This window comes from Leuresthes tenuis, unplaced genomic scaffold (genome assembly GCF_036924035.1).
Source record: "Leuresthes tenuis unplaced genomic scaffold, fLeuTen1.0.hap1 SCAF_1, whole genome shotgun sequence".
Lineage (NCBI taxonomy): Eukaryota > Metazoa > Chordata > Actinopteri > Atheriniformes > Atherinopsidae > Leuresthes > Leuresthes tenuis.
The window spans coordinates 17287998-17307558 of record NW_027325355.1 but is presented as its reverse complement, the minus strand read 5'-3'; the positions used below and the strand labels follow the sequence as shown (position 1 = coordinate 17307558).

The 19561-nt window shown below is 46.2% G+C and overlaps 1 protein-coding gene across 1 annotated transcript; it reads left to right on the top strand.

The window, feature by feature from the left end:
• Positions 1–335: 335 nt before the first annotated feature.
• LOC140305660 (ATP-binding cassette sub-family C member 4-like) lies at positions 336–19317 on the top strand. Its single transcript, XM_072384654.1, has 31 exons — positions 336–569; positions 1842–1952; positions 3826–3946; positions 4154–4378; positions 4505–4594; positions 5682–5845; positions 6120–6245; positions 6801–7050; positions 7520–7627; positions 7789–7878; positions 7972–8163; positions 8977–9071; positions 9265–9351; positions 9876–9972; positions 10492–10689; positions 11384–11521; positions 11607–11644; positions 11732–11835; positions 11931–12077; positions 12965–13044; positions 13242–13392; positions 13491–13610; positions 13715–13825; positions 13975–14075; positions 15452–15643; positions 15785–15940; positions 16458–16547; positions 16758–16930; positions 17052–17157; positions 18462–18596; positions 18678–19317. Exons 1-31 carry the CDS (start codon positions 496–498, stop codon positions 18765–18767), a joined length of 3960 nt encoding a protein of 1319 aa, XP_072240755.1. The 5' UTR covers positions 336–495; the 3' UTR covers positions 18768–19317.
• The last annotated feature ends 244 nt before the right edge of the window (positions 19318–19561 follow it).

Genomic DNA, 19561 nt, shown 5'->3' with positions numbered 1-19561 from the left:
TTTAAATAAATGGCAACAAAGCTTTAGACTTTAACATAAAATGCGTCAAAATAAATGTAGCAATATCTATTGAAAATGTATTCCGCCCAAACCCTTTTCTTTTTTCAAATAAATCAAGGTCAATATGTCTTAAATCAGTTTACGATAATCACTTGCAATCTGGACGCTGTTAATTGCATAGACATGTAACACCTATGGTTCATTTTATAAACCGATCACGTGAACGCACCGTAGCCACTCAGCCAATGGCGTGAAGCAGCAATTATTTCGTCCAATCAGGTTTGTTGGAGCCGATAATGTCTTTTTGTTTTTTTTGTTTTTTTTTTTTCCACCTCACTGCTTGCTGGTATCTCTTACTGTATTACACAAGACAAGTTGGAGTGGCCAACCACATGTAACATGTGGACCTTTCAAAGTGACACTACATACCCGAGTGCAGCAGATTTCAGAGGTGGAGAAAGTTGGTGGGAAACACTCTTGTGAGAGCCGGCTACGATGGAACAAGTCCGGAGAAATACCAAGACTAACCCGGCAGCGTCGGCTAACATTTGGTCGAAGATAGTTTTCTGGTAAGTCGACATTATAAAACGGTGACCCCAGATAGTTAGCTTAGTAAGGTGTGTAAAAACGTGCCAAAAAGGTAACCGTGAACTTTACTTGCGCTGGCGTGAGTCTCTTGGTAGGAGAAGTGCTGCTTTTGGGCTTTTTTCTGAGTGACTACATTTACACGTGTATTAGCAGTCCGTTACAAAACAAGTTGTAGAAGATGTGAGAGTCTGAAACATTCCCCGTTTGTACACGAACCGTTTCTAATGACCTCGTTTGCTGTTGTTATACCGTTGTAATAGCAGTGTAGGGACCGTGTGCTTCCGGCTAATCAATTTAGTGACGAAAGCACAATAAATCTGACCCAATACAGCAGGGGGAAGCGCAGGTGGATGACATGGTGTCATAAGTGTTCCAGTAAGCCGTGAAGAAACACTAGACCACCTCCTTGGAGGACTGCAGTCTTCATTTCTAAACCCTGCAGACTGTGTCTGATACGTGAAATCTCTGCATCATCAGTAGTAACAAAAGGCGTGCAGTTATATGGGCTGTTGGACTGGCCCGAGAACCAGAACCTCCCCCCAGTAATGAGTGTTAACGTTTGTTTTTGGAAGTTCAAGTCGTCAAACGAACTTGTCTCAGGGGACCCAAGCATGAAGCAAACCTGCAGTTTCATGCCGCCGCTGCTGGAGGATGTGCTTGAATAGAGGTCTTGAAAGTGGGAGGGACACTTCCTCATCTGGGAAGGAGAGACAATGAATGGAAGTGAGCTGACTATTATATTACTAACTCAGTTAGTAATGAAAGGAGATCACGTGGAGCAGTCTAAATGTGTCGTGTGTCATCAAAGAGAATGATGCATGAGGAGTTTTTGGAGGTTTAACCATTTAACCAAAGGACAAAAGAACCGCAAACAGTCAAAAACCACCGCATGAAGTGAAATTATCAGTAAATTAAGATAAGTCACCGCTTAGAGTCTGATCAGAATTAAAGGAGGCATCGTATTCCTATATTTGTGTGAGGAAATCCTTGATTTTGAAACAGTTTGACGGACAGGGTGTGAGATTATTCGTGGGGAGGGGGAGACAAACACAGTTTTAAGTACTGGGTCACCACACATTTGTCACTTGATATTTACGGCCCCGTTCGGCTCCGCAGGGCAGTTTCTGTTTGTTTTTCTTCTCTTTTTTTACAGCTCTTTGACATGGTTTTTAACAGCACTGCATCGAACCGATGATCTGCTGAATGAATAGATGCTCTGTGCTCTTGTCTCCCTCTTCACTTTACTGCTGCAGGTGGTTGAATCCTTTATTCAGCATCGGTTACAAACGCAGGCTAGAGGAAGATGACATGTTCGAAGTGCTGGCGGAGGACAAGTCGGCGAGTCTGGGACGGGACCTGCAGAGGTATTAAAGCCTTTGAAATGATCTCTAAACGCTCTACATTTTCCCCGCTGCGAACCATATCAACGTCACACACTAGCTTTGACAAGTCAGACAAGCCAGGTGAAGGTGCCTCTGATTGGAGGGATCAGTTCAGTTCACCAGCTCAGATCTTGCCACTCTTTGCTCTGACATTGGCTACGGAGAAAGAAAAAAAAAAAAGGCTTCCGAGCTGCTTTATTACTTTGAACAAGTAATAAAGCAGCTTTGAGTCGTCATGTCACTGTGTTGGAACCGGATGAGTGTTTCACACGGCGATATCCATGATTTTTGAGCGTTTTTCCTCCATTTAAATCGGTTTGAAAGCGTTTATATAAGTAGCATTTTACAAAGTAGTCTTTGTTACGTCGAAACGAGATATCAGTCTGACCCGTCGGAAAGCAGTGACTTTAGATTGTTTTTGTATTTGGAAAGATTTTGGATGCGTAGATGAAAAATAAAGTTTCCCTGCAGAAACAAAAAGAATCTCTCATGATATCTGAAAATATAATACACTGGCTGAATGCAAACCTTAGTCATACTGACGCTGCGCATTATTATCTTTATTGGATCTTGAAACACGTCCTTTTATTGTGCAACATCAGCAGGTCAACACACCTTTTACCTTCTTCTCAAGATAGGACAAGTGTAACTTTTTTGTTCTGAAGGCTTTATTTGGCACAGAGAGAGAGGGGAAGACATGCAGCAAAGGACTCCAACTCGGGATGGTTGAAAAGGGGCAAAAAGCCTCCGGATGTGGGCCGCCAGTCATCCCATGGAGCTAAACAGGATCGAGCTATATCTTCTTCCACCCCTTGTTTCATCATCCATGAATAATCTGGTTGCTTCCAGTTGAAATAACCAGCATCTCTCTGTCATTTTATCCAAATAGTTTACGGATGTTTGTCTTATTTTGCTGTTTCACCTTCCGTTTATTCATCTTGGGTGGATGGAATGAAACTTGAAATGAGTAGTCTGCCGGTCAGGTTGGATGTACCTGTCCGCATGGCAGATGTCTTCCTGCAGATCGTAGAATGTGTCTTTGTTTCGGCTAGACTTGCCAAAAGCCAATGCATCAAAGCCAGAGCGAAGCAGCGAACCGTAGAGGACGCCAGCACGGGTCGTTACCGTGGTTTTTTAATCTGTTTTGGAACATTTACCTGTCGGTTTTTGTGGGTTTGCCCCCTGAGATCTGAGAACCCACCTGCAGTTTGCTCTCTGTTGCTGTTGAAACTCTGAAGTCCAACTTAATCAATGAGGACCAACAGGAAAACCAATCTGAAGTTAATGAGTCATTGTTCGAGTTCTCTCGGGTTAGTGAAACCAACTGAAATGTTTTCACAGAGGCTCGTCTTTGCAGTCGTCTGCAGGTAAAGGACAAGGAGTCAGCCGCTATCAAACACCAACGGTGCATTAAAATGTATTTTCACGTCATTGCGAACCCAACAAAGACATTCGAAACAGGTTCACACTCGTGCCTTTTTAGTGTTGGAACAGTCGCGACTTTTAGCTTCAGTCTCCCTTAAGCGCAGTGAACAAATCCAATTTTTAGAAAGAGTGGTTTTCTTTTTTTATGCCCTCTTATTGAAGGTTATGAAATACTGCATCAAGGCGTTCAAGAACTAAACATCCCTACATCTGCAGCTCCTAACTGGAGTTGTCATTGGCAACAGAGGCCCTGCTGGTTGTGGACGTGTTTAAACTTCACTAATCTAATCTCTGCTCGGCGTGACTTACAGTCACATGAAAGGGAAGCCTCTTCGATTCCGCTCTTCCTTGACAGCTGCCTCTCATCTGGGTCCCATGATTTGTGAAACAAAAAAATGAAGCGAGCTAACATTGCGTCTTTCTGCCGCAGATACTGGGATCACGAGGTCCAGAAGGCTGCCAAAGAGCTGCGGAAACCGAGGCTCTCCAGAGTCATCATCCAGTGCTACTGGAAACCTTACGCAGTGCTGGGACTGTTTACGCTCATTGAGGTCAGAGTTCGGTCCGTGCTCAAGTTTGACATTTGAATTCATTTGAATTCATGACATTTTAAAAGGAGAAGTTCAGTCATGTTTGTACCGGACTGTGACGACGTGTTTATTAAAAACGACACGTTCACCTGCGCAGAGCATTCTGTAATTCATGTGTTTGCTGTGTCATGATGCTCACTCTTCCTCACCTCCCGCTGTGCTCATTAGGAGGTCATTAAAGTTATCCAGCCGGTTTTCTTGGGCAAGATGATTCGGTATTTCGAGATTGTTGGGGAGGCCGATGAGAGGGCGCTTCACGAGTCGCTTGGATATGCAGCTGGGCTGTCCATCTGCACCATCGGCCTGGCAGTGCTCCATCACCTCTACTTCTACCACGTTCAGAGGGCAGGCATGAAGATCAGAGTGGCCATGTGTCACATGATCTACAAGAAGGTACACATGAGAACACAGTTTAGGCATTCTCAGCACAGCCTGTCACTTTCTGTCAGCTAATCCCTTTGAGAGCTGTTTTCCATCTTATGCTTCTGGTCCTTTTTTTTTTTTTTTATTCATTCTTAGGCTCTCTGTCTGAGCAGCTCAGCCATGGGAAAGACCACCACAGGACAGATCGTCAACCTGCTCTCCAACGACGTCAACAAGTTCGATGATGTATGAGAAAACAAACGCACCATCATTCCATGTCCTCTGTGAGCTTTTCATTGAACCACCTGAGTCTTAAGTGTTCCGACAGCCTCTGCTGACACCCACAGTCGTGTGAAAAGGGATCACGTTTTGTTTTACAAATCAGGAAGTGATCCTTCTCTCTGTGGAACTATGGAGTCCAAATAGTTTGGAAATGGCCTTCTAACCCTTCCCAGATTTAACGGGCAGCAACAATTGCTTCTGGAAGATCACTGCTGCTGTCTTTCCTCCTCGGCATTGTGTTGACACACGCCTGAATGCTCCAGAGCAGCAAACAGCTGCTTTCATAGAGGCGCTCCCTCTCGCTGATGATCAACTCACAGAGTGTGATTGATTCGCGGCACCTGGCTACTGCTTAACGCCTCAGTTCCTGTTACATAAAACCTTTTTTTTCTTCATATCACTGCAACATATTGCAGTATAAAAAGATAAGTATTACCAAGAACCAAAGCTTAGTTTTAGTTAACTTAATTAAGATGAAGCTGGTTCTCTGATAATATTTCCAATTATTTTCGAACTGACAGAAAGACTTTACAGGATCAGGCACAGTGTTCTGGCCAGGTCAACTTAAGCTCTGAGTTTCTAAGTCACTTATGAAGCGTTGGCATTCATATGGCTGTGCTGAGTGTAATAACTTTTGGTTTTATGCCTTCTTAGTCTTCTAAAAGCCTCTCTTGTCAGCACCGTCCTGGCTGTATTTCTTAGAGAAACTCTGGCAAATCTCTTTCCTAGCATGAGGTTCAGGCTTAATTACACTCTGAGCACCAAATCCTGTTTGTCTCCTCGGAATGTTGGGTTTCAGTTTAATCAGCGGGTCAGAGCCTGCTGTGAAAGGCCAAGTTTCTGGAGGGAGTTCAGTTTCTCGGCAGCGGGATGGTAATTGCAACATGTCCTGCTGTCTTACAGGGTTTTCGATCTTATATGTTGGAAGTAACTGTCCGCCACATACGTTTCCTGTAAAAAATGCATAAGGAGATATGTTATCTTCAGAGGAAACTTTGTGATCACTGTGCTCCAGACGGCACCTCTTACTCACTCAGAGTTCTTCTCATAGGTGACTATTTTCCTGCACTTCCTGTGGGTGGGGCCCCTTCAGGCAGCTGTTGTTGTGGGGTTGCTGTGGATGGAGATCGGTCCCTCCTGCTTGGCGGGAATGGTGGTCCTTATGTTCCTTATGCCTACCCAAACCATGTTCGGCAGACTCTTCTCTAAGTTCAGGTAAAACACACAGTGAGCACATTTCCACTACAAGCGGTACGGACTGAAATTAGCTTGAACACGCTCCTGTGCATGTATACTGGAGACAGGGTCCAACAAAATGGCTGTAAATAAGTCGAGCTGTGACTTTAGCTTGTCCCAACCGTGCTGAATGTCACCAGAGAAGGACGAAGATGAGATTCGGTTGCATGACTGCAGAAATCTTAAAGGAGATACAGTGAAGACGAAGGTATTTTCAAAAAGTGTGGGTACAATTTTGCTCTCTTCTTTCCAGGAGTAAGACGGCCGCGCTCTCCGACAACAGAATCCGCACAATGAACGAGGTGGTGTCTGGAATTAGGATCATCAAGATGTACGCCTGGGAGAAACCCTTCGCTGCTCTGGTCTCTGAGGTCAGAAGGTAAAAACCTGAACGCATTCTCACACTCGGCGGGCTTCTCTCCATCGGTGATATCCTGAAAATGTCGCAGCATTTCTTGTAGCGCTTCCTTCTTGCAGCTCTTCCTTCTTGCGGCGCTTCCTTCTTGCTTTCTGTACATGCCCATGTCTGTTCTGTCTGAGAACTACTTGGAAATGAAACTCACAAAGAACCCTCACACAGTTCTGTGTGAGAAACAAAAAACTAGACGTCTAACTCGAGGGACGAACCAGTGTGCCGAAGCCGGAACAGACAGCTTAGCAAGGAACCAATCTGACATTTCATTTTCTGTCAATTTGCTCCAAACAGCCTGTCACAGAAACATGCAATTTGTTCCAATTTCATCCACCAAAGATGCCGACGATAACCTAGTTTGATAGACTTGAAATGGTATTTTTTTAAAGTGATTTTTTGAAACCTCAGGGAAAAAAAAGCATCCCTGCTGTTTGGCATCCTGCCAAAGACCTCAAATCTATCTCTCCTTCTTACTGTCATTTCTGGCTGCTGCTGCTGATTGAACTCTCTCTGTCATCCCAGGAAGGAGATCTCCAAGATCATGAAGAGTTCCTACCTACGAGGTCTCAACATGGCCTCGTTTTTCTGTGCCAGCAAGATCATCGTTTTCATCACCTTCACCCTCTACGTCCTGCTGGGAAACACCATTTCCGCCAGCCGCGTGTTTGTGACGGTGTCGCTGTACACGGCGGTGCGACTCACCGTCACCCTCTTCTTCCCCAGTGCCGTTGAGAAGCTGTACGAGACCCGTGTCAGCATCAAAAGGATTCAGGTGAGGAGCTTTGCTTTTTTCTGGTTAGCCAGTCAAGCTAAAAGTGCACATGCCCCCACAAAAAGATCATCAAGTCAATAAACTGCATTGGAGATAGGACTGGCACAGCTTCAATGCTGGTTTAAGGTCACTGAATCGCTCCACCAACAGTAGCTCCCAAACACGTATCATCCTTTACTGCTGCTGTAAACCCCCCCCCAAAAGAGAACAACATGTAATTCTCTGTTCCTGTGGCTTTAAAAGTCAGCATGACTTTGCATTTAGTGAAAGAAAAGTGCTGCTGTCAGCCACCCTTATCGTTCAGTCTCAGCTTTGCTGTCCCCCCCCCCCCCTATTTCTTCACGCCCAAAAATGGAATCAGATTTACGTGCACCTAAAACCTAGATAAACCAACACGAACCCCTCCCCACATTTTTCTCTATTCCTTTCACTTGTCACTGACACAGTCCATTTGTTTTCGGTGGGAAAGGAGTTCCTGATGCTGGATGAGATCTCAAAAATCAGTGCCGCTCCGCCACAGGAGGAGAAGAAGAACACTGCGGTGGAGGTCAACGACCTCACCTGCTACTGGGACAAGGTCAGATCCTTTGCACTCGCTGGTAGAAAGGCCGACACGATGCTTTTCCCTTTTCCAAACCATTGTTTTGCTTGCGGGGACTGATCGCTGTAAAACTTTCACAGATTGATATTCATGGTTTCCAGATTTTCCTTAAAATCCCAATTGTGTTTTCCCATCAGAGTTTGGACGCGCCGTCTCTGCAGAGCATCTCCTTCACTCTCAACTCAAACCAGCTGTTGGCTGTGATTGGACCAGTGGGAGCCGGGAAGGTCAGAGATGCGCTCATTTCAGTATTTCGGTGGTTTGCGCAGATTCCTCATGCAGCAGCTGATGCCAAACCTCTCATTCTGTTCATCATCCAGTCATCCTTACTGAGCTCCATCCTGGGGGAGCTTCCATCTGAAAAAGGGGTGCTGAAAGTCAAAGGTCAGCTGACCTATGCCGCTCAGCAGCCCTGGGTGTTTCCTGGAACCATTCGCAGCAACATCCTATTTGGGAAAGAGCTGGACCCCCGCAAGTATGAGCGAGTCATCAGAGCCTGTGCACTCAGAAGGGTGAGATTCGTCTCAGTTTCACAATATCCTCTTTGCAGCACTCTTAAGAAGTGAACTGATGCAGGATTGAGTCAATGCATGTAGAGAAAGACAAGAACTGACTGAGAGCTTTAATAGAATGGAGCTAAACAGCTGAATTAATGATTTAAAAGATACACTGTGCACTCTGTGAATGGGTAACAAAGCAAATGCAACCTGCCAAACTCTGCTTCATTCAAATGAACCGAAGCCAGCCATGCGTCTTTAGGGTTACCGTGGCAAAGAGAACTGAAAACTCTTGAGTTAAAGCTCAACCTCTCGACCCTGGTGTGAAAGAGTGACCGAGCGGACTGGAGGAGAGGCTAAAGGAGACATGTGCAGCTAATGAGTTACTCTGGAGGGGTGTTACTTTGCTAAATGAGCCAAATAAAAGCGCGTCTTCATGCTTCGACACGACCAAACTTACATAAGTTTTATATTCACTTACATAATGTATCAGGGTTAGTCTCTTTGTCAGGTCAGACATATTGAGGCATAAAGATTTATATCAGTGATAGACTCGGGTTGCTTTCTACAGAGCATAAAGTAGATGAACATGAACAACTTTAAAGCACCTTTAAAGTGTCTTAGCGGTTTGTTTTAAACCGTAATAATCTGCCAAACATCGTGAAAGGCTCTTTAAATAGATTTCAGTTGAAGAATTCCCCTCTCTTTGTTTGGTTTTGCTCATGGAATGAACATGGGAATATATGGGAATGCGTGTGGAAGAGCTCATAGGTCAGAGTTTGGGATTAAGTTGGAAGCGGTACATTAAATTTGGTCCCGTCTGTGCAGGACCTGGAGCTGCTCCCAGATGGTGACCAGACACTGATCGGGGACAGAGGAGCTACGCTCAGCGGGGGACAGAAAGCTCGCGTCAACCTGGCCAGGTACAAGGTGTACAAGGAGAGCAGATCCTTCTTCTCTAGTTATATTCACAGACAAAACTCTGTAATTGTGCATAACGCCTTTAAAAGGCAGCATAATTGATAAACTTGATGCAGATGGAATTACTGTGAAAGAATGCCAGTGTGCCGCATGTTGAAGTCTGACTGCAGTCCAATCAGAAAATGTTGTTTTCAGAGCCGTGTACCAGGATGCAGACATTTACCTCCTGGATGACCCTCTGAGTGCAGTGGATGCTGAAGTAGGGAGACACCTCTTTGAACAGTGAGTGACTTTAGTTACGTTTCCTGCCTCTCACATGGAGAACTTAGAGCGTCGGGTTTAGCAAACAAGAGATTCCCTAAACCTTCCAAACAGGAAAGCCATTCGAGTCAGATCCCAGCGGGAGAACATTCGTGTTATAAGCAGGGTGGAGATCTGCATTGGGGCTGTTCGGGATTTTTTATTTTTTTATTTTTCCTTACTCATTGTTTAACACGGGTCGTGAATATCTAAAGTGCCCCATGTGACAAAATATTACAAAGATCAAAGAAAAGACTTGTGTGCGGTGAACATAGTGCGTGTCCCACGCTGTCTTCCTGTTGGACGTTTCCTCTTCGATTTCCACTCATTACACAACAGCTGGGGCGTAGAAGAGGGGGGCCGTGCACGCATGTAGAAATCACAGGGAACAGCTTCAGTGTTTTGTGTTCTCCATCTAATTTTCTGAGAATTAGTTTCCTTGTCACTGTTAAGCCGTGTGTTACAGCTAACGAGATATTTAATCTTTGTCACTGTGTGCGTATCAGGTGTATCTGCGGCCTGCTCAGGAACAAGCCTCGCATCCTGGTCACCCACCAGCTGCAGTACCTGCAGACAGCTGACCAGATCCTCGTCCTCAAGGAGGTTTGTTCCCGTTAGAATCCCACCGGGAAGAGACTTCGCTCTGCAGAGCACTTTAAATTCAGCTTTTAGTTGTAAAGGTAATGTTAGATTCTCCTGTTGCACGTGTAGAGCTGTGCAAAGGGCCGGAAGATCAGAAAATGTTCAGGTGGAACGTCCAAAGCTTAAAAAAAAACAACTGTTGATCAGGTTAGGGTTGCGTCAAACGCTTATATTTTACCTGGCGATGAGTCATGACTGCAGGCTGCATTTATTTGGTCTATTTTGTGACTATTGTGGAGACAGAGACATACAGTACTTTAGAACCAGAATAACAGGCCACACCGGAAAGCTAACAAAAGGCCGTCAACAGCATAAATCCATGAGCATGACAATACAGCGCACCCCCGTTTAGTTGCACGTATAAGCCATAAACCTGATGAAGTTTGAGCTTACATACAGAGGTGGTGTTTAGCTGTTGGCAGCGGTCTGTAAACACAGCAGCAGCTGTGCCGAGTGTCTGACTGTGTGTGTTTATGTCAGGGTCACACGGTGGCAAAGGGAACGTACACCGAGCTGCAGAGGTCTGGGCTGGACTTCACCTCCATGCTGAAGAAGGACGAAGAAGAGGAGCAGCAACAGCCTCCCCAGGACATCCCAGCCAGGAACAGAACTCTGTCAGAGAATTCAACGCGCTCCCAGACCTCCTCTGTCCACTCAGTCAAAGATGGGGACCTGCCGGTTGGTACATGTTCCCCCAGTTTCTGTAAAGGAGGGCAGTGACTGCTGGGTTATCTCGCCCTCTAGTGGTACACTTTGGTTTCACACACACACGGCATATTTGCAGATATTTACCTGGTTTTATAAGCAGCTTACTGAGCAGAGCAGTAACAACAAGTACTCTGTACACACAGGGGAGAGGTTCTGGTGTAGAGTTAAGAATAGATCACCGAAGTATTTAGAGTCTCTCAGCAATCTACAGCTGGCTGACTTCCTCTTTCACACACATGTTGCTAAACCCAGAGCGGAGCAACTGAAGCATTGACACTTGACTTGAACCCACAGCAGTGTGACAATCAGACAGATGATTCTGCTGTTTTGAATAATGTCTCAACTTCCCTATTTTGATATCAGTGGCTCCGTCGTTTTTTTTAATGTAACGCAATATTTGTTTCGAAAGCGCTCCCGTGTGGAGGGGAACTGCACTTCTGTTTGTCCTCCTCACGAAGCGTTGTCTCGCATCTGCGTTTAAGTCCCTTCTGATCCGACTCGGTCGGGTTAAGCCTTCCAGGTTCATTTATCACATTTAAGAGGATGAATTCTCGAAATGAATCAAAATCTTTCCTCTTTAATTCATCTATTGGACTGCATTATCTTGTCAAACGCAGAGGGAGTGATACAGTTGGGTTGAGTATCTTCTACATCTTTCTCGCAGGCAGAGAAAGTCCAAACAGTTCCAGAGGAGAGTCGAGCTGAGGGAACAATTGGCGTCAGTCTGTATGTCAAGTACCTGAAAGCTGGAGCCAGCGTTCTGTTTCTGCTCTTCGTCATACTGGTCAACATCCTGGCTCAGGTATGCAAAGGACACTTCTGGAAAAAAAAGAAAACAATCTGAAGATGGAGAAGCTAAATTTACAGACGTTTTTTCCATCTTCTAGGTATCGTACATCATGGTGGACTGGTGGCTGGCTTACTGGTAAAAATGCACCCTCAATTCTCGATTTTTCTCAGAAATCTCAGTTTGGGCTGGTTTTCTAACCTCATGCCATTTCTGACTGCTCAGGGCTGACGAGCAAGAAAAGCTAACCCGAATCATCAACAACCGCACGACCGAAACAAACGTCACCGCGGAGCTGGATTTATCTTTCTACCTGGGTGTCTATGGAGGTAACCTGCTGTTATTACTCAGCCCAGCATATCCTCACTGCTTACTGTGCGCCCCCTCGGTCCGGTTTCGTAGAGTGTTCTGCTGCGTTTTACAGGCTTGACAGGGGCCACCGTCCTTTTTGGCTTCACCAGGAATCTCCTCCTTTTCAACGTGCTGGTGAGATGTGCGCAGTCCCTGCACAACACCATGTTCAACGCCATCCTCCGGACCCCAGTGCGCTTCTTCGACATCAACCCAATCGGTAAAGCAAACAACTAAAAACTCTTAAAGGGGAACTCCGGTATTTGTAAACCTAGACCTTATTTCTGGCATGAAATACGTTTATCTACTCACGGAGAACAGTTTGGCGAAAGTCGGCGTCCTTCGGAAGCTATTGAGATAACTTGCGATCGGCGTATATCCATATAACAGAGTGAACGGGGCAAAGACGATGCAGCCTCTAAATAAGGCATTATCTGTCTTTATTTCACCAATACTTTAAGACGAATGAATGAACGAACGCGTACTATGGCTCTGTTAGCACATAGCTATTGTTATGTGGCTACTTGCAGCTATAGGAGAGCTAACGGAGGGAATTCTACACACACCTCTACTGGGACCACTTCATCCACACGCATGGCTGCAGCACCGCTCATTCACCCCGGTAAGAACGTCCATCTTACTCAAAGTCGTTGTTCACATTGTCAAAATTTGATAGATATCCTGCCATGTTGCACAAAACTAGCTGTTGCACTAAAACTCTGTGTGAATTTAGCCGACTGTCACAGAGCAAGGAGTTAATAAACTGTGTTCCAGGGGGGCGTGTGGATGAAGTGGTCCCAGTAGAGTGCCTGTGTAGAAATCCCTCCATTAGCTCTCCTATAGCCGCAAGTTGCCACATAACAGCACCTATGAGCTAACAGAGCTATAGTTCGTTCATTCATTCTTCTTAAAGTATTGGTGAAATAAAGGCAGATAATGCCTTATTTAGAGGCTGCATCGTCTTTGCCCCGTTCACTCCGTTATATGGATTGCGAGTTATCTAAATAGCTTCCGAAGGAGGCCGACTTTCGCCAAACTGTTCTCGGTGAGTAGATAATAGCATAATATTAAATGTCGTCCAACGATTGTCTCCCTGTCTCACCTCAGGAAGGGTCTTGAACAGGTTTTCAAAGGACATCGGCCAGCTGGATGCGAACATGCCGTGGACCTTTGTGGACTTCATTCAGGTGAGGGCGGCTGCGAAAGAGCAGCAGATGATCTACAGAACAATTAAAGAGTGATCTCTGCTCACTATAAAACAGTTGCGAGAGAAGAGAGATAAACCTCCTCCCTCGGATCCGAGGCCATGAGTTGAAGTCACGTTGTCTTGCCCGTTGTAGACTCTTCCCACGTCATTTACTGTGGTTTTGCCGTCTCTGAGCAGGTGTTCCTGCAGATTCTCGGGGTTATCGCCGTGGCAGCGTCGGTGATCCCCTGGATCCTCATTCCTGTGGTCCCCCTCCTGATCGTTTTTCTCTTCCTACGCCGTTACTTCCTGCGAACCTCCAGAGACGTCAAGCGTCTCGAGTCCACAAGTGAGTGTCCGGCGGCGTTACAGCGTGTGAATATACAGGAACAGTGATTCACCCTCACCGATGGAAAACATTTCAATTTTCTTCTCTTTGTCCTGCAGCTCGGAGTCCGGTCTTCTCCCACCTCTCCTCATCCCTTCAGGGCTTGTGGACAATCCGAGCCTTCGGAGCTGAGGAGCGGTTCCAGGAAGCCTTCGATGCCCATCAGGACCTACACTCAGGTTGTCCTCAGCCTCAGCATGTTCAGATGCGCTCTCCACCGCTGTCAGCTTTTAATCGGATGCCTTTCTGCAGCATTAATGACACCTTTTTTGATCCCGAACAGGGGCCTGGTTCCTGTTCCTCACCACCTCTCGCTGGTTTGCCTTCCGCCTTGATGGCATCTGCTCCATCTTTGTCACCATCACCACGTTTGGCTGCCTGTTGCTTAGAAACCGTAAGGAAGAGCACTTTACTCCCCTGGAGGCTTGCCTCTTCAGCACTAGGGGGAGCCAGAGTATCACACTTTGAAATAGTCTCACGAAAGTAAAAGCTGGTCAGTTTTGATTAAATAACTAATAAATGGTGTTTTTTTTCCCCTTTTAGAGCTGGATGCTGGTGATGTAGGTTTGGCTCTGTCCTACGCGGTCACACTGATGGGCATGTTCCAGTGGGGCGTCAGGCAGAGTGCAGAAGTGGAGAACTTGGTGAGACACACACTTCTATTTTGCTATTTTAGAGGGAAAGGTTTGGAGAGAACCTGGTCCTTACAGGTTGGGGCTTGCAGCTTGTCTTGTTGTCTCCACCGTAGCTTCTAAAATGTGTTGACTTTAAGCCACGCAGCAGTAGTTGTTTTCTGTCCAATTTAACATCAAAACTGAGCCTGTTAATGCCGTGTTTCAGCACCGGTCAAAAGATCAAAGTAGCAAATCGGAGAAGCCCTTCCAACTTATTTTCTAACGTTTCTTTCTGCTTTTGAATGGGACCTACATCAAATAAACGCTCACAGCTCAGCACAACCCAGCAGGAAGGCGTCACATGACATATCTGCAACTGAAGCGCACGTGTGAGGAGAGACATTCCTTTTTCCAGGCGTTCCAGGGGCTGAAATTACTGCCTGCACAGATCCAAATAATTCATTGTGTTAACTTTGACATTCCAACAGCCGGATGTGGCAGTTCCCTTTCAAACCGCTGGGGTGTAAAGGATACACCCTTCACATGCTCTTGTTGCCTGCCTTCGCCTTTTCCTGTTTACTGATCAAACAGAGGCAGCTCATCCGTGCGTGCTTTGAAACAGCACCAACGGTGCCATTGTGTAAAGCAGCACATTCCTGCGTCAGCTCGTCTGCACACACAGACAAGTGGATTTGGTTCCAACTCTCTCCGCTGCCACATCAGACGTGCATCAGCTCTGACCCACTTTCACTCTCTGCACCTTCTGGATGGACAGCGAGGCGGGAAGAAGGTGCAGAATCCACCAAAACTCCCATTGGGCTCCCGTTTCTTTGTCTTTGGCGAACAGCTCACACACACACTTGCTCCACACAGACCTGTGTACAGATAGAGCTGCACTGTTGCGACCCGAATGCTCATCTCTCTACATCTGAGCCACAAAATTACAAGCGAAATGTAAAACTATGTCAGACAGAATGAAAGAAGGAAGAGCTTGTGTTGTTAAAGGGTGAATACGGAGCCAATTTACCAAGTACAATAGAATTAACGGCAGAATCCAGAGTGATTACAGCAGCCCGGCAGCTTAGAAATAACATGATAATATAAGATCGGTGTGCCCAGCTCTCTCTATGCAACCATTTCCAAAAGCATTTTATTCAGCTTTTCTGAAAATTTGTCAGAATTGTCTCCTTTGGTTTCTGAAGAAAAAAGGAAAATGAAGAAAAACAGAGTGGGAAGCAGTTTAGTTTCTGATTTGAAGTGAATAAACCGGGCCTCAGTGTGGCGGGGTGGCTTTGTTGCTGGTGGTCGTAATTCAGTAGAAGAAGTTGTCCTTAGTGGAAGCTAAACAAAAAGCGTCTTCTGTTTGCCTGCTCTGTCAGCTGTGTGAAATTCATCTCTGTTCTCAGATGACATCAGTGGAGCGAGTGGTGGAGTACACTGAGCTGGAGAGTGAAGCACCCTGGGAAACCCAGAAGCGCCCTCCTCCCGATTGGCCGAGCAAAGGCCTGGTGACCTTTGACCAGGTCAACTTTTCTTACAGCAGCGACGGCCCCATGGTGTTGCAGAACATGAAAGCCATGTTCCGGCCCAAAGAGAAGGTCAGGCGTCTTTTGTTTTGCCTCATTCCACTTCCGTCTGTTTCTCATGTCCGTCTTTCACCGATTAGCGCACTGGATTAGAAGGGTCAGCGTAGCAGATGATGTGCAGCTGAAGCTGACGTTCTCCCATGTGTTCCTCAGGTCGGTATCGTGGGAAGAACGGGTGCAGGGAAAAGCTCCCTCGTCTCAGCTCTGTTCCGCCTGGCAGAGCCTCAGGGAAAGATCTACATCGACGGTGTTGTGACCTCCGAGATCGGCCTCCACGACCTGCGCCAGAAGATGTCCATCATTCCTCAGGTGCATAAACCGAGGACACAGCACTGGGAGTGAGCTCATTGGATGAAAGCGGTTGTTTCTAGTTGCAAGGGTTCAAGTGAGGATGAGTGACCCGTTAGGAACTAAAGCTTTTTTATCACTCGTGAGCAGCTTGAAGTGGATTTATTGATGTTCAGTATGTACAGTCTCAACAGGCGGCTATTTTAATGTTTTACACACAAACAGGACCTTGTTCTGGAGAAGAAAGTCCCGTGGTAACCCCCCTCCCCCACAAAATTCAACACCACCATCCAATAAACAAGTGAAATGATAGAATAGGATGCTTTATATTTTAGGCTTAAAGGACAACAGAGTTTATTCAAACGTATTTATTTGCGAAACAAAAGGTGCTTTATGTGTAAGTCAAGGCCAGTCAAGGTCATTTTCTTTTTTATGTGTAGACAGTACACATTATCTCTCATCTCTTCTCGTAGTTTCAAAGGTTTACAGCTATTGTAATCGCTGTGCGAGTGAGTGACGCACGCTTTCTGTACACTAGGACCCGGTGCTGTTTACAGGCACCATGAGGAAGAACATGGACCCTTTTAACCAACACACAGATGAAGAGCTGTGGAACGCCCTGCAAGAGGTTGGTGACACGCAGAAGCCTTGTTAAAGAAGGAAAATAATCTGTTGATCTGTCTGACATGGACTGAAATGAGGCTAAACAGCAGCTCAGTGGTAAATAAAATAAAGTTGTCCCGCTGCTGTGGTCAGTCAGGGCCACTAACCTGTAGCGTTCATCGGGTTTGATGCCCAGGGCCGTCTGCGTCACTGATGCCCGTCACGTTTGATCCAGGTGCAGCTGAAGTCTGTGGTGGAGGAGCTGCCCGGAAAGTTGGAGACCGTTCTGGCCGAGTCCGGCTCCAACTTCAGCGTGGGTCAGAGGCAGCTGGTGTGTCTGGCCCGAGCCATCCTGAGGAAGAACCGCATCCTCATCATCGACGAGGCCACAGCCAACGTGGACCCCAGGTAAAAGACGCTTTTGTTCAGATTGGACGTTTACTCTTTAGAATGAAGAAAACTAGAACATTACGGGATCAGCGGGTGGCGTTGTTCTTTTCTAACGCTTTGTTTTGGCTTGCGTCTGCAGGACAGACGAGCTGATCCAGAAAACCATACGGGACAAGTTCAGAGACTGTACGGTGCTCACCATCGCTCATCGCCTCAACACCATCATAGACAGCGACCGCATCCTGGTGAGCCCTCATACTCAATTATTATTTGATGGTTGGCATGCTCACCCTCAGTGCTCTGGAATCTGAATTTTGACATTTTTTTATAGATTTTATTTTTTTATTCTGCTACAATGGGGTAACATTTAAAATCTCTAGCATCTTCAGGCCTTTTAAGCACACATTGATGAGGGGCCGATCCGCCTCCGTTTGGCACGTGTGAATTACCAAAGCGTAACAGCTGCTTTTGCTTAAGAGCCACAACCGATATGCAAGAAGGGCTGCTGTTAATCCCCCGGGTCGGTGTTCCTGTCAGGTTCAGAGTCAAAAGTTTGTGTTTTTGAACTCCTGAGAACTGGGCTTTAATTTGAACTAATGGGGACCAAAGTCTGGTCCTAAAGAAGCAGAGCATCGACTCTGTGGTCCGGGTTCGGGCTACGGTGTGCAGTCAAGGTTCGATGAAAGTTATTCGTATGTCAAATACTTTTTGTAGAGTTGTGTTGCAGATCCACATCACAGCTTAGACTGAGTGTGGTTAGATTCTAACCGCTCAATCCTCAACTAAAGCATTTGATAAAAGGTAACAGTAGGTTATCTGTTTTGATGAGGTGCACCAGAGCAACTTGGCAGGATTAGATGGTGAGTCAGCAGATGATTTCTTGAAGAGGTTCCAAAGAAAGGAATGCAGTTGATGTGAGGTATCAAAACTACTTTTCATAGCGGACTCGACTACAAATCACAGGAATGAACTGGATCAGTCATCAGAGAAAGGAGTGGATCAGTGTCAGTGAGGCATTCCCATATTTAACCTCCGCGTTCATCTGTGGTTGTTTTCTTAAATCAGTCGGTGCCCCTGGCGCTGAATTATGCTAATGCAGACGTGGATCATCCACAGCTTTCAGAGAACTGCTGCAGTTTTCAAAGAAATAGGTACAAGAAAAAGCTTGGAGTACATCCAGTCTCCACAGAAGACGCGTTGCGTAAACCGCCATCGCACACGGCAAGGTTTCTCTGTGACCCGCGTGTTAATGAGTGGCAGAGTAGTGGCAGGAGACGCCGCCGCCCCGCCTGCATCACACGTGAAACCCTCCTCAGACCACCAACAATAAACCAGGGAGGACAATCTTTTACGTGTCGGGCTGTTGGTGGATTATTGCTGCAAGGAGGCGACTTCAGATCAAAATAAGGTCTCAGGTGGTGGCGTTTTCCTGATTGTCTCTTGGAACAAGAAAAGTTATTCAGTTTTTCCAAAGAATCTGCAGTCAGCAGTAAAGAACGTCCCTTCCTCCATGATGACAAACGATAACCGAAGACGGTTTCTATTCCAGGTTCTCGATGCAGGGAGGGTCCAGGCTTACGACGAGCCCTACACACTACTGCAGGAACCGGGCGGCATCTTCTACAAGATGGTGCAGCAGACGGGCAAACAGGAGGCGGCCGCACTACTAGAGGCAGCTAAACAAGTGAGTTGGACGCTCGGAACACAAATGATCTGAAAGGCGTTTTTTTGGGGGGTCAAAATGACTTTTAATTCCTCCCCTCAGGCTTACAACAGCGGAAGTCGTCCCAACATTTCAAACGGACAGGCGGAAACGGCAGACGGCAACCTGGTCATCTTTGAAACGGCTCTGTGAGCTCAGAGAGGACGACTCGCCGCGTTGCTCGAAGACTTTAGAGAGCGCCTGGGCTTTTGCAGTGCAGGTCCGGCCTCTGGTGTTTGCACTGATCCACTCCAGCTGGGGAGGGGACCCGATCTACAGAGAGAGACCGCTGCTTCAGTGTGGCCTCGGACGGCCGGGCCAAACAATCACACTACACTGTTTTGTTTTTTTGTTTGTTTGTTTCAAGCCGAGAGAGCTTGGAAATCACGACTGTAAAAAAACTGTTTCACGTAGAGCACTATTTATTGTGTGCTTAATATTTATCATAAACTCTGTCACAGAGCACTCGCATTCAAAATGGTTTCATAATCCTTTCAACAAACAAAAAAAGGAAAGAAAAGAAAAGGCTGTGTCTGGTTTCAGGCCTGCAGCAGGTTTTCACATGTAAATGTAAAAAGCCAAAAAGCTTTTCTACCCGAAGATGCCTTTGTCTCTGTGAGAGAACGTTGTTGCACAGGACCGACGTCCCACTGTGAAAGGTGTTTGCTGCAGATGTTTGAGATGACAATTAAAAATCTTTCTTTAAAAACCTGTCGCAGACTCGATTGATGCCCAAAAACGATTTCCGAGAAATAAATCCGTCTCCACGGAACTACTTTGGCCGAGTGTTCTAACAACCAACTGACATTCATCTTGTTTTGTACGTTCTGCGCCAACAGATATGTGGTTCAGTCTGCCACAAATCATTTTGTGAGCTCAGGTTGTCATTTAGAACAAATCTCCAGCTGCATATCAGCGGTGTGTTCTTGAACCCTCGGCGAACAAAT